Source organism: Eptatretus burgeri, chromosome 16 (genome assembly GCF_056783735.1).
Source record: "Eptatretus burgeri isolate ZD-2024b chromosome 16, Ebu_testis_v1, whole genome shotgun sequence".
In the NCBI taxonomy this organism is placed as follows: domain Eukaryota; kingdom Metazoa; phylum Chordata; class Myxini; order Myxiniformes; family Myxinidae; genus Eptatretus; species Eptatretus burgeri.
In genome coordinates this window covers 16410053-16424850 of record NC_140976.1, presented here as the reverse complement: position 1 = coordinate 16424850, position 14798 = coordinate 16410053, and the positions used below count along the sequence as shown (strand labels likewise).

At 45.5% G+C, this 14798-nt stretch overlaps 1 protein-coding gene across 7 annotated transcripts in view; it reads right to left on the bottom strand.

The window, feature by feature from the left end:
• The window catches only part of HACE1 (HECT domain and ankyrin repeat containing E3 ubiquitin protein ligase 1), a 422483-nt gene that overhangs the window by 390334 nt on the left and 17351 nt on the right, over window positions 1-14798 (bottom strand). For all 7 annotated transcript variants that reach the window (XM_085859091.1, XM_085859090.1, XM_085859092.1 and 4 more), the window contains exons 4-6: window positions 9972-10076; window positions 8289-8364; window positions 418-549 (exon numbers count right to left, since the gene is read on the bottom strand). In XM_085859091.1, the coding sequence (XP_085715217.1) occupies window positions 418-549; window positions 8289-8364; window positions 9972-10076 (313 nt within the window). The remainder of the gene's footprint in view (window positions 1-417; window positions 550-8288; window positions 8365-9971; window positions 10077-14798) is intronic.

Sequence of the window (14798 nt, the reverse complement as noted above, 5' to 3'; positions counted from 1 at the left end):
CCCTGGTCGCTTCTTACAACACAGGGATATGGTACACCTATTTTAACCGGGGTATACACCGGCCCAGTACACTGGTACTCATTTCGCCGACCTCGGAAGGATGACAGGCTGAGTCAACCCCCTGGTGTATTAATTCAGTGGCCCAACGGGGCTTGAACTCAGGACCTTTTGGATCCCAAGCCGCTGCCCTAACCACTGCGCCAACACCAGAAAGAATGAAGAAAATATCTTCCAAAAATCTGTAGGGTAACAGAGATGAGGTGGGAGATAGCACCTTGGCTCCAATAAAAAGCAAGGAATCAAAGAGTTCCAACTGGTTCGGAGCAATGTGTGGATCATTCTGTTGAGATTCCAAGCATACACACCATCCCCTTCCCCTCCTTCCCCAGTGTGTGCAGGTTTCCCAGGCTCACTCACAGTGCGATGGCCATTCTGACAGGCGACGTGCAGTGCCGTCTGCCCTTGGGCATCTTCAACGTCCACATTGCTGACATGCTGCAGGAGCTCATGGAGGAGCTCCGTACGCCCATTCACTGCCAGCCAGTGGATCTGCCATGACAAGGGATCCCACAGATCATCAATCCTTTGCTTTGTCTTTCTACTTTTTCACATTATAAAATAAAACCGCTCTTCAAGCAGAGACACAAGCTTCACTTTTTGTCCACCATACCACTACATTGGGAGCAAAATAGGATGACATCTTAAAATATAAAAACCTTTTTCACTTTTCGCTGCTCACTATAATCAACAAAAATTCCCGACTGACCAAGAGCTTCCAGCTGACTGTTCTCTACATCGTTGAAATATCAAGGTCTTTCGCTGGTGTATTTTACTGAAAACCCAGCTCACTTTATATACATCGCCAAGATGAATAGCTAGGAAAAGAAAGCACATTGCCATCTCATTCTTACACCAACATTCCTCTTACAGGCTACACCAACATTCCTCATGTATTCACTCACTGGTCGAAATTTCCTCGAAAATTGTAGTAAGGTTCCTCATATCAGAGAAAAGCTGGTCAAAATAAATACTCCAGATCAACAACTTGAAAAAAGCAACGAAATGAAATACAAGCATGTCATTTAGAATTTTTTTGTTTTTGTTTTTGTAATCAGCAGAACCCAAGATGAGATCTCTCAAGTTGTTTACTTCACATGACACAAATCACAGGTGTCAGTTTGGCGATAGAAATCGTCAAATATTAGAGGGGCAATGCAACCGGGAAAAAAAAAATAAAAACAAGGACTGGAACTAGAAGATTTTGTTATTCCTTTTGTACTCCAACATGCCATAAATTCCACCCCCCCCTAAAAAAAGGTGAGGCAGGCAATGAATACTTCTTCTTTGTCTTCTTTTTAAAATTAATTTAGGATGTGTTCTTGGCTATTGATGAAGAAGAGGCATTTGTGCATCACCCGCAAGGAACAAAAATCGATGCTCGCCACTGGAATAGATAGAAGGTAAACATTCAGTATTGTGACCTTTTTGTCTTGTTGTGATGGGGAGGAGGGCATCAGACCTGAAGACTCGGACTTTCGTCCTTCAAAATAATTCAAACGGCGGAGTAGATCCTTGTGAGCCAACAGCCATCTGTATCTTGTGCCCAACTGTCTGTAGACGTCCTCCTGCAGTTAGGTTACTTATATTTTTTAGGAGGTTGGTGGCAGGATTTGCACTCTGGCAACCGCAAAACACTTCGTTCCACAAAACCCACAAATGCAAAGAAAACTGAAAACCCCGTCCATCAGAATGCATCCTGTGCTGCTGCCCTACGCAGGGCTGCTAACCGGATGACAGGATTGAGGCAAAGCTTTTCAGACCTCCATTCCTTGATGATGGGAGGAAAAGAAAAGCATGGGGTAAACTTCCTGGGTCAGATTGGAGTGGTGCTGAGGTGTCGTCCACCAGACGGCGGTCTCCTTGGGTAAACCTGAGGCAGTCCCTTTGGGTGGGTGCCTGAAATGCCCCATCCCGAAGAGAGGATGATCACCTGTCTGTTATCATCTGAGCTCAAGCGTTTGAAAATCGGTATTGCAGCACTCCCTGAGGTTCGGAGACCGGAGAGTGGTGAGATCATGGCGGGTGGTCACACCGACTATTGGTCTGGTCACTCTGATGGTTACCATGCCCAAGGAGTTACTGTCGCTGTGTCCAATTAACTGACTCCATTGATAATTGAGGTAAGACTGGTCAACGAGCGTATTATGAGACGAAGGATTTGTCACTCCTTGGGCGTCGTTTCCCTGGTCTCTGGTATATGCTCTGACTGAGGCGAGTGATCTCAAGGTGAATAACGCATTCTATGCCACGATCGAGTCTGTGGTTGATCAGTGCCCCAGGCGAGATAGTCTTCTCATCTTGGGGGATTTTAATGTGTCGACTGGCAGTGATAGGGATGGTTATGAGACATGTGTTGGTCCCCATGGGTCTTGAACTGTGAACCAGAATTGTAATAAGTTCCTGGACTTTGCAAGAAGTCATGGACTTAGGGTGGCTGGTTCATGGTTTCAGCGCCCAGAGGCTCATTGCTGGACTGGGTATTTCAATGCTGGTGGTGTGGAAAAGGAGATTGACCATGTGCTTGTTGATGGTCACTGGAGGATGATCCAAAACTGCAGGATCTACCGGAGTGTTCAGTTACTCAATACCGACAACAGGCTTGTTGCAGCAACTCTGAAGTTGCAGCTTAAATCTGGGAGAATGGTACTATCCCAGTCTTGTCTGGATGCGGCAAGCTCAAGGATGAGAGGGTAGCTGAGGGGTTTGTGAACAGGCTGAGTGCTAAGGGAAATCCTGAAGATTTGTGGAGTGCCTTCAAGACCACCATCCTTGATGTTGCCCAGGGATGTTTTGAAACTCACCATCTTGAAAAAACGGGACACTGAATACCCTTGACCAGAGTCGCAGGGCCAGGCTTAATGGCAGAGCTGAGCTGTTCAGAGAGTTGAAGCATAAAACTGAACGTGCGCTGAGGGCAGACAAGGAGGCCGAAGTGCGAGGAATCTGTGAGAGGGTAGAGCATCACCTGTGGTCAAGTGATTCTCGTCCTGCTTTCAGGGGAATTCGCGCATTGCGTTCCTCCAAGCCCGTCCCTTGGTGCACTGCAGTTAGAACGGAGGGTGGTGGGCTCTTGACAGATAAGTTTGAAGTGGAGGCCCGCTGAGCCGGCTACTTTGAGCGGCTGTACAAGGCTGACCCACCAGCTGTTGAGTTCAATGTCCGTGGTGTTAATGTCCCTTTTGCTGACCCTCCAATCAACTGTGATCCACCTTCGTTTGTGGAAACACAGGCTGCAGTGAAAGTTGAAATGGGGTAAAGCTCTGAGGATAGTGACGGCCACATCTAGAATATTGTGTGCAGTTTTGGTCACCACAACTCAGGAAGGACATAGATGCCATAGAGAGGGTTCAGCACAGGGCTACTTGATTGATTTCAGGCCTGGCTAGACTTAGCAATGAGGAGCGGCTGAAGGAGACAGGGTTTTATACACAAGAAAAGAGGCGCTTACGAGAAGATAGGATAGAGATGTTTAAGATAATGAATGGTATAGATAGAATAAGTGCAGATGAATTATTCAACAGAGTAGACAGTGATAGGACCAGGGGCCATAGTCTGAGAGTAAAGAGGAGAGTTAAGACGGTAGCAAGGCAGGGGACTTTTACTCAGAGTAGTTAATGCATGGAATGGCCTCCCTGGAAAGGTAGTGGCAGCAGAAAAAGTAGAAAAGTTTAAATTAGAATTAGATAGGTACCTGGAAGTTATGGAGATGGAGGGGTATGGGGATGTTTATGAGACTTTTTGGTAGTTTGAGCATTGATGGGCGATTGTGTGTATGTGTACGGAGTGCTGTTGGTGGGGGTCTCTTCAAGGCGGGTTGTGTGGTTGATGTTGTGTGTTTTTAACCAAATCCATGCCCCTCCCCTGAAGGGAAGAAGAAAAAAATACAAAAAAAAATACAAAAACAAAATAAAGTTTTTTTTTTAAAATAATAACAAAAATTGGCATTTTCTTCTATGGATCTTGTGTTAATAAATTAGCATGGTGTTCACGCAGGCATGATGGGCTGAATGGCCTCCACCTGTGTCTGTTTTCCTTGTATCCCTCTCTGAAAAGGCAAGGGTGATCGCAAAGACAACAACTACTGAGGGGTGACGCTGCTCTCAGTGCCGAGCAAGATCTCTGCTCGAATAATTCTTGATAGGGTTCGCCACCATCTGCTTGAGCACCAGAACCTAGAGCAGTCAGACTTTACACCAAAGAGGTCAACAATTGACCGTATCCTTGCCTTTCAGGTCCTCACCGAATACAGACGAGAGTTTTGTCAGGAGCTGCTTGCAGCCTATGTTGATCTCTGCAATGTGTTCAATTCAGTGAATCGGGACTCCCTATGGAGGGTTATTGGTCTTCGTGGGGTGCCACCAAAACTGATTAGTCTGATGTCTGAACTATACTCTGGTACTGAGAGTGCTGTGAGATGTGGTGATACCATCTCTGCCTTATTTCCAGTTGTTACTGGAGTTATTCAGGGGTGTGGACTGGCCCCCACACTTGTCAGCACTTGTACGGACTGGATTCTGGGGAGTATGTCGGAAAGATCAAGCTGCAGTGCATCATTTGGGAATGTTAAGATCTCTGACCTCGATTTCACAGATGATGCAGCCATCTTCGCGGAGTCTCTGGATATCCTTTTGGGGGCCCTCGAGGTGCTTATTGAGGAGCCAGAGCTGCTGCGATTACAGGTTTCCTAGGTCAAAACTAAGATCCAGGCTTTCAATGACATCTTGGATGATGATATCTTGTCTGTACCTGCTTGTGGTGAGGATGTTGAGGTCACTGAGAGATTCAATTACCTTTGCAGTGATATTCATGTCTCTGATGGCTCTGAGCCAGAGGTCAATGGACGTCTGGGTCGGGCCTGGGGAGAGGTGCTGTCGGTACCTGTGCAGGACGACGAAAGTCCGAGTCGTCAGGTCCTTTGTACTTCCAGTCTTGCTTGACCAGACTTGGACTCTGACCAGGTATCTGAGATGGAGACTTAATTCCTTTGGTACCAGGTCTCTTCAGAGAATCCTTGGCTATCGCTGGTCGGACTTTGTGTTCAACCAGCGGTTGCTGAGAAAGACTCATATGACATTTGTTACCTGCATAGGCCGTGAGCGTCAGCTGCGGCTATATGGACATGTGGCTCGTTTTCCTGACGCTGATCCTGCTCACCAAATTCTCTCAGCGAGGGAGCCACGTGAGTGGAGGAGGCCAATTGACTGTCCACGTGTCTCGTGGTTGCAGCAGGTTGATCAGCATCTCAAGGAGATGGGGATGGGCCAGATGGGCCATCAGCATCTCAGAGATGGGGATGGGCCAGATGGGCCATCTGCCTGAGGGATGGCCAGATGGAGGCCCCTGGAGTACCAGCAGAAAGTGCACACAGCGATGTGCTGCTCCGGTGCATGCTCCCATTCCTAACCTGACCTTTTTGCCAAACATAACAGAAATATAAAATGTGTTGCAATCTCTGTCGCCAGTATCTTTGATCGCATCACATGGAGATAAACCAAGAGGAATTAATACGCAAGCAATTTTGTGTCACCCAATAAAGTAATGCTTTAAATGTAATGAAAAGTTACTTAATTGGCACTCGGAATTCTAAATAACAACTCATTGTTCGGAGAGCTTGGTGATGCTTCATTTGGAAGAGAAGAAAAACCCGCTCCCTCCAGAGGCAAAAATACCCCCTTCCTTCCCTCTGACAGGGAGTAGTAAAGTAAAGCACTTGCACTATGCCACATATAAAGTGAAAACTCACAAGTCATCTCCAAAGCTAACTCGTCATGCCCTCTCTTACCACCACCAGGTGGCGCAAATAGAGAATTTGCGTCGTCTCCCTCCTTCCGAACTCTGGTGACTGGTGACCATTTTTTCTATATCCTAAAACCATCCCTGCCACACCCCAAATTTCAACTCATTCCTTCCAGCGGTTTAGGAGTGCATAGAAGTCAGAGACACGAGAAAAACCATATATATATATATATATATATATATATATATATATATATATATATATATATATATATATATATATATATATACACATATATATATATATATATATATATACACCGGGCGTAGTGGCGTGCGCCTGTAATCCGGCTACTCGGAGGCTTGGGTTGGAGGATCGCTTGAGGACGGGTGCTCTACGCTGGGCCACTCTATGAGAGGGCGTAGGGCAGCCCGGAATCATGGCGAAACCCAATCCTTATCCCTGTGTCGTCAGAGGTGACCAGGGTTGCGTCAGGAAGGGCATCCGGCGTAAAACCTATGCCAAAAATCAGTATGCGGATCATAACGGATGATCCGCTGTGGCGACCCCTAACAGGAGCAGCCGAAAGACGAACAACAACAACATATATATATATATATATATATATATATATATATATATATATATATATATATATATATATACATATACATATAGTACGAGCAGGGGTACCCAGCGTTGCTCAGTGCTGTTCTAATCCTGTTGGAATTTTAAGGAAATTCAATTTTGTTTTCTTTCTTTTGTTTCGTAGAGGCCTAAAACACTTCCCTACACATACTAAGGAATGAGGTAAGGTATCATTTAATATAACCTTTCATGTGGCAACAAAGGCTTAGACGTTATAGAGCGATTTCACAAAAATAAAAATAAAAACCACCAAAAAAAACAGGGGAGACAGGGGACATTAAAATGAGCTCCCTCCGACTGACCAACCGATCATCCATCCATATACTTTTTTTATACGTGATATTTCAAAAACCATTGAACATTTCACTTTGATATTGCAGTTGTCTATTCCTCATGACATTATCTCAATCTGATTAGATCATGGCTGTGATTGGATGAATTATGTTGCCATGGAAACCATCTCAGTAACTTGGCTTGTGCAAGTGATATTTCAAAAACCATTCATGATTTAGCCTTCATATTACACAGATTTATCACTCATACCACCCAAAAGGCAGAGACCTAGAGAATCAGCTTCTTGCTTTGCCTTAAACACTCTACTCTCACTGATGAACCTCTGAAAATTTGACGAAGATCCGTTTGGTCATCTCTGAGAAAAATGGACACAGACACACCTCTTATAATATAGATGCTCTTATCATAGTCAATGAATTCTGTTGTTCATAGTAAGAGGAAAAAAAATAATGTTATTTTCATTTCCCAAAAATACAACTTTCTCGAAAGTGATGAAAAGGTTCCATCCATCAATTAGGACCATACTCTGTGCAAAGCGTTGGTGCTGCCTAAGCAGTCTCCTGGGCTATTGGGTACAAAACTTGATGAGTCACCACTCCAACACAGTCGACCAACAAGATTGTACTCATTTTGCCAACCTCAGAAGGATGACAGGCTGAGTCAACCCACCTGGAATTCATTCAACAGCCAAGTAGGATTTGAACTCAGGATCCTCGGATCCCAAGCCCACCACCCAAACCATTAAGCCAACAGCAGGCATATGAAAAGGTTATGTTTGAATTTGTAGATACAATCAATGATATTAGGAGATATCAATGCCCCATTTACGTGAATGACAAGGCCAGGTGAATCGTAATCGACGCTGTTTAATATGAACACACGACCTGCCCCCACCCCCTTTAAAATATTTGGCAAAAATGTCTGTCTTGTTCATCACTACTGTATCCTGTATAGTATTAAATGTTCAATGTGACTTGAGCTGCCCCCTCACCCCGCCTTTATTTAATATTTTCATCAAATATCTTGACAAGGCCAAAACTATCATACATAATAATAGTACTGCAATAGTTGTATTATTTATTATATCCAATTGTCTGACTCACTCGACGTGCCCTTCCTTGTGAGGACAGTTAAAGAGGCAGACAGTATTGCAAAAACTTTTTTCCTACCACACACATTTCCACTCACTTCTTGTGCTTCCAACTCCCTTAAGTTTGAGGGTGACCTTCAGTAGCATATATTTACAACCTCCTTCCCTTCCTGTGTCATCCAAATATGCACTGACAGATCTGTCACAACGCACGTGTGTGAATATCAAGCGTTGCGTGCAGAACACTGAGGTCGCGGTTACCGTAAATAGACCTGCGGCATATCCATAGTTGGGCCAAATGTCCCTTGTCCTGTGCTCGAGACAAAATCTGACAACAACCATGAGGTGCTGGCAACACCCCAGGTGATGATCATTCAGCCATTGAATGGGAGCATAGTTTAGGGTTTGGGTGCAGGAACGAGGAAGTGTACTTTGTCCCATACAATTGACCCGACTTACTGCAGTTAACCCCTCGTTGTTGCAGATGTTCACATCAGCGTTGTATTCTAACAGCTTGGACATGCATTTCTTCTTCCTGGAAGGGTGCATGTATGTCTGGTCATGGGGTGTCCACAGGATGAAACGGAAAACTTTAATACAGCTGTAATATTGTTAAAATATTTCAATAAAGGGTAATAAAACTTGGTCATCTCCTATCTTCAGATTGTGAAGGCAAACCTAAAACTTGTGTTTACCAACTGTGACCAAATTGTCTTTCCTGGTCAAAATGTTAATGTGCTAGTACCCATGTTTGTTCATACCTCAAAATCCTCACGCTACACCCTATATCATCACTCTTCATCTTCAAAACAAACAGAGAAGTTAATAAATAAACAAACAAACAAACAAGTAAATAAATAAACAAACAAACAAGAAGACGACATGCATAGCACGACACTTGCGAAATCCATAAAACAAATTTGACCTCAAAAATAATTGGTGGTTGAATTCAATGACCAAATATGCAACTCCTCTTCAAATTTCAAGTCAATTGGATAAAAATTGAGGATTTTAGAAATCCAACCTATGTTGACCTTTTGGCCTATGTTGACCTCAAAAATAATCGGTGGTTGAACTCAATAACCGGATCTGCAAATCCTCTTCAAATTTCAAGTCAATGGGGTGAAAATTGAGGATTTTAGAAATTCCAGCTTAGTTGACCTTGTCCTTGGGCCTGTGTTGACCTTTTGGTCTATGTTGACCTCAAACATAATTGGTGGTTGAATTAAGTGACCAAATATGAAACTCCTCTTCAAATTTCAAGTCAATTGGATGAAAATTGACAACTTTAGAAATCCGGCCTACGCTGACCTTCTGGCCGATATAGACCTCAAAAATAAATGGTGGTTGAATTCAGTAACCTGATATGCAAATCCTCTTCAAATTTCAAGTAAATGGGATGAAAATTGAGGATTTTAGAAATTCCAGCTTCGTTGTTGAGCTTGGGCTTATGTTGGCCTTTTGGTCTATGTTGACCTCAAAAATAATTGGTGGTTGAATTCAGTAACCTGATATGAAAATCCTGTTCAACTTTCAAATCAAATTTGACCTCAAGATGACCTTTCAGCTTTGACCTCACAATCAATAGGCTTCTCAGTTGAGACGACCTCTACATCTTGGTTAAATTTCATGACGATCGGTTTGGAATTGTGACCTGTAGGTGATTGACAGACAACCAGACAGACAGACAGAATAACAAAATCGACTGACCAATATACTTGAAAAATCTTCGATTTTGCAAGTTACAACCCCCCCCTGTACTGGTGATGTCCCTGTAGCTAACCCACCATCCTCCACACTCTAAATAACACCCCTGGTGACATCTCTCGTGACGTCCTGACTCCACTGTCCTCCCCAAACTTCCCCCCCCCCCACCATCCTCCAGTAAATAAATGAAGTAAGTAAATAGTGTGTGAAGGAAAGATGGATACGGTGGGTAAAAAAGCATCCTCCTGTGTCCAAGATCCTTGTGCGACTGAACATGATGGACAAGGCTGAGAGGCACATCAAATCAAACTTGTGCAAGTATTCATCAATTACGAGACAGCACAAGACAAAGCTGTGTGGGTACAAATTACCGCTTAAAGCCCTCCGAGTGGCCGGAAAATTTTAAACCTTCACCCAATAATCAGGAGCACTTACCCATTCCTGGCTGCCAAGTGCAATGGTGTACACCCAGAAATGTCCTGGTAATTGGGGTTTGCACCCCTTTTCAGGAGTTGGACCAGGCATTCTATGGATCCACAGCTGAGAAACAACAAATGGGAGATTTAATGATCCTCTAATGCGGAAGCACTCGACCTTAACCCTTTGAACCCTGACGGCCGTTATACCAGCCGCTATTAAAACTTCCACGTACCCGAGCGGCCGGTTTACCGGCAGTTATTCAAACCTCCCTATACCTGAGCGGCCGCATTTTTCTCCAGGGTGCCCTGGGTGGGGGAGCTGAAAGTCAAGGAGCTCAGGGTTCAAAGGGTTAAGATGCTTTGCACGTTGCAGTAAAATGTAAACAAACAAAAAAGTTGCTGTTATTTGTTTTGGGTAGGGCCTTGTTTGAAGGCAGAGTATTATTTGTTTGGTTGCAGGGTCTAAAGCTCACAGAGGAGCTGCGAGCACAAACACATGAAAACAAATACATGAGACAACACCGGACTCGACTTAATACTAAAATTCAGCATTTCTCGGTATGTGGGTATGTATGTTTGACTATACGTGGGTATGTATGTATGTATGTGGATGTGCATAGATGTATGTGGATATGTGGGTATGTGTGCATGTATGTGGATATGTGGGTATGTATGTATGTATGTGGGTATGCATAGATGTATGTGGATATGTGGGTATGTATGCATGTATGTGGCTATGTGGGTATGTATGTATGTATGTGGGTGTGCATAGATGTATGTGGATATGTGGGTATGTGTGCATGTATGTGGATATGTGGGTATGTATGTATGTATGTGGGTATGCATAGATGTATGTGGATATGTGGGTATGTATGCATGTATGTGAATATGTGGGTATGTATGTATGTATGCGAGTGTGCATAGATGTATGTGGATATGTGGGTATGTATTGTTGCGGGCCGGCGGGGTCGGGTGAGAAGACCACGAGGTGGGGGAAGCGACGTCGATTCCCACCAGACTCCCTGGAATTGTAGGCCGTCGCTCACGGATAATTCCGTGACGCGGCGGGTCGCTTAACCGACCGTGGACGCCAATAACTCAACCGCGTGACCTAGGGTCCTCCCGCCGATGGAGTCAGGTTACCGAATTAACCACGCGGTTTAACCACCGGGGAACCACGCCCGTGGTACGCCTTGTCCGAATCGGATCACTCTCCCGGATCGGATCACCTTTCCGGATAGGATGCAGCTGAGCGACACTGCCAAGGACGTACCGGCTAGAAAGAATGGACCGTTGGGAATAACGACCCGGCTAAACCTGGATCCGAACCGTGCTGGACCAATGAGGGAGAAGACAAAGGCGAGCTGGGAACATTTCTACAACAATTATTTATTTACAATAAGCGAGGAAAAGCATGTGGCACAACAAAGGTTTATTGGGTATGGAACGCAGGGAAAGATGAGAGGGGTGTGGGGGGGGTGCGACAATTATACAAACAACTTACCAAAGCAGACACAGTGCAGACTTGACGCGAGATTATTCACAGTAACAACAACAAAAGATCTTCTACAGGCTTACTTGACAGATAGGCGCCAATACACTCAGACACACACTCTGACAAAGAAAAAACCCCAATGAAGAAAAAGGACTTTTGCAGCCAGGGAGGGAGGGGGTTGAGGTTTTCGTTCTCGGTACCTGGGTGTTTTGGGGGGGTGCTCCGTGGTGCGGCACCTCACAATAGCCGCGCTGTTCTGGCCACAGCCGCAAGTGTGGAGATCGTGTTCCGAACCGGAGGAGCTTGAGCGGAGAAGGGAGGACTCCAGAGGGCGAGGGTGGAGCAGAAGGCAGGACCAGGCAGGAGGCGATTCGTCGAGATTGTGTGGGCGGGGATGAGATGCAGGAACACCAACTTCTTCTACAATTCTCAACAAACTTCACTCCTCCTTCAATTCCTCAATTCCTTAATTCCCTCTTCCTCAATTCCTCAATTCCCTCGTCCTCAATCCCCTTATTCCTTTGATTTCTTCAATTCCCTTGATTCTTCAATTCCTTTTACACTGAGGATTTCTCCGTGCTTAAAAGAGCCCGAGGTTCGGGGAGGGGCCATGCCGAATCAGACGTCATCGTCCGAGTCGGGCATTCCGACTGGCTCTGACCCCTCACGCAGTCCGCCTTCCTGGGCCAGGCTTCGGCCAGACACCGGTGCACTCCGCTCACCTGGGTGCGAAGCGTACATGACTCACCGCCCACATCTGGTTTGGAGTAGACGGTGGAAGCGAAAAAAGCGCTTGTCCAGCCCAAAGTGCACGTTGGGATTTTGGCTCAGGAGTGATCGTTGATGAGGGTACCGTGGGTCGTCACGCTATGGTAAGCGAGACGAGGGGAGCAAGCGAGGCAGAAGGCACTGTGGATCGTCACGCTGTGGTAGCCGAGACGAGGGGCAAACAGGCAGATTTACCTCAGGAGTGAAAAGTGGAAGAGTGGGAAGTGGAATGGAGGGGAAAATGATTTAATAAACCTAACTAATAGCCCATCGCTACGCACTCCTTTGTCTTCCCACTCAACAAAAGGTACAGTTGCATACTGCATACATACTACAGTATACATTCTGCATACTACATGCACTACACAAAAGGTACATGCATACTGTTGCGGTTCTCAGAACCGCATGCATACAACAGATAGGTGTCCCGAGACAGTTATGCCATTCGTGTACATGTAGTTAGTTCGTCCCCTACCTTTTTTCTAGCGGGACGACAGGGAGTGCGTTGCGTTAGTCTAATAGTTAGGATTATTAAATCATTTTCCCCTTTTATTTTATCCCCACTCTTTTTCTTTTCTTTCCTGGGATGAATCAGTCACGGGCGCTTTCGTAGTGAGGTGGACAAACTGCCACACCGCCATAAAGGATTCACTGTAGCGCTGTATCCGGAGTCTCGTTTTCCGGGCAAAAAAACATGACATGTGCGGCGAGTCACGTACGCTTAAGCACCCAGGTGGGCGGGCTGTACCGGCATCTGCCCGAAACCCAGCCCAAGCTGGCGGACCACGTGAGGGGTAGGAGCCAGTCGGAACGCCCGACTCAATCGATGACGTTGGATTCGGCATGGCCCCTCCCCCGAGCTTCGGGCTCCATAAAAGACGGAGAAATCCCTCCGTCTAGAAGTGTGTTGTGTTCGGTGTGGGTGTTTTTCACACGGAGTGGTCCTGCTTCTCGACTCCGCCCATATCTCGCCTCGACGGCCCGCCTCCCGTTCCTCGTCTCCGCCCACACGACGTCGACCTCGCCTCCTGCTTCTCGACTCTACCTACCTGGTCCCGCCTACTGCTCCACCCACGCCCTCTGGACTCCGCCCTTCTCCACTCAAGAACACGATCTTCACACGTGCGGCTGTGGCCAGAACAACGCGACTATTGTCGGGTACCGCACCACGGAGCATCCCGCCCCACGAACGCCCAGGTACCGAAAGCTATAACCTCAACTCCCCTCCCTCCCTGGCTGCAAAAGTCCCTTCTCATTGGGGTTTCTTTTTCTGTGTGTGTCTGAGTGTGATGGCGCCTATCTGCGAAGTAAGCCTGTAGAAGAACATTATTGTTGTAACTGTTATTAATCTCACGTCAAGTCTGCACTGTGTCTGCTTTCAGAAGTTGCTTGGATTATTGTCGTACCACACCTCTTTCCTCTTTCCCTGCGTTACATACCCAATAATTTTTTGTCGTACCACATACTTTTCCTCGCTTGCTTGTTAATAAATAATCGTCATTAGGAATGTTCCCTACTTGTTTTTGTCTTTTCTCCCATTGGTCCAGCATGGTTCGAATCTAAGTTTAGCCGGGTCTTTATTCCCAACGATTCGTTCCTTCGAGCCGGTATGTCCTTAGCAGTGTCGCTCGGCTGCATCCGATCCAGAGAGGTGATCCAATCCGGTTCGGACAAGGCGTACCGAGGGCGTGGTTCCCCGGTAATGAAACCACGTGGTTAATTAGGTAACCCGATTCCATAGACGGGAGGACCCGAGGTCACGCGGTTGAGTTATTGGCGTCCATGGTCGGTTAAGCGACCCGCCACGTCACGGAATTATCCGTGAGCGACGGCCTTCAATTCCGGGGAGTCTGGTGGGAATCGACGTAGCTTCCCCCACCGAGTGGTCTTCTCACCCGACCCTGCCGGCCCGCAACAGTATGTATATGTATATATATATATATATATATATATATATATATATATATATATATATATATATATATATATATATATATATATATATATATATATATATATATACATACGACTATGTGGGTACGTATGTATGTAATGTATGTATATATGTACATGGGTAATGGGAATGTATGACTATACATGGGTATGTATGTCTCTCAACCATATAAAATTGAAAACGGCTGGGCCAATCTTCACCAAATTTTGCGTACATGCTCGGGGTACCCAGGGTCAGGTCAATGACTCAAACCAATCCCCTCCCCCCAGGAGGATGGAGAGATGACTTGTGATTTTCACCTATACATGTACAATCGTGCAAATGTTTTCACCACTGATCCCTGCCAGAGCTTGGGACTTAAAAAAAATGGGGGAGGGGGTACAACCACAATATTTATAAAATAGGGTGCAACCAGATTTTTTTTACAAAGGAGGGCACAACCACTGATCCCTGCCAGGGCTTGGGACTTAAAAAAAAAAGGAGGGGGAGGGGGTACAACCACAATATTTATAAAATAGGGTGCAACCAGATTTTTTTTACAAAGGAGGGCACAACCAAATATTTTTTTATAAATGGGGGTGCAATCAGAATATTCAAAAGGGGGAGGAAGTGTAACCACAATTTTT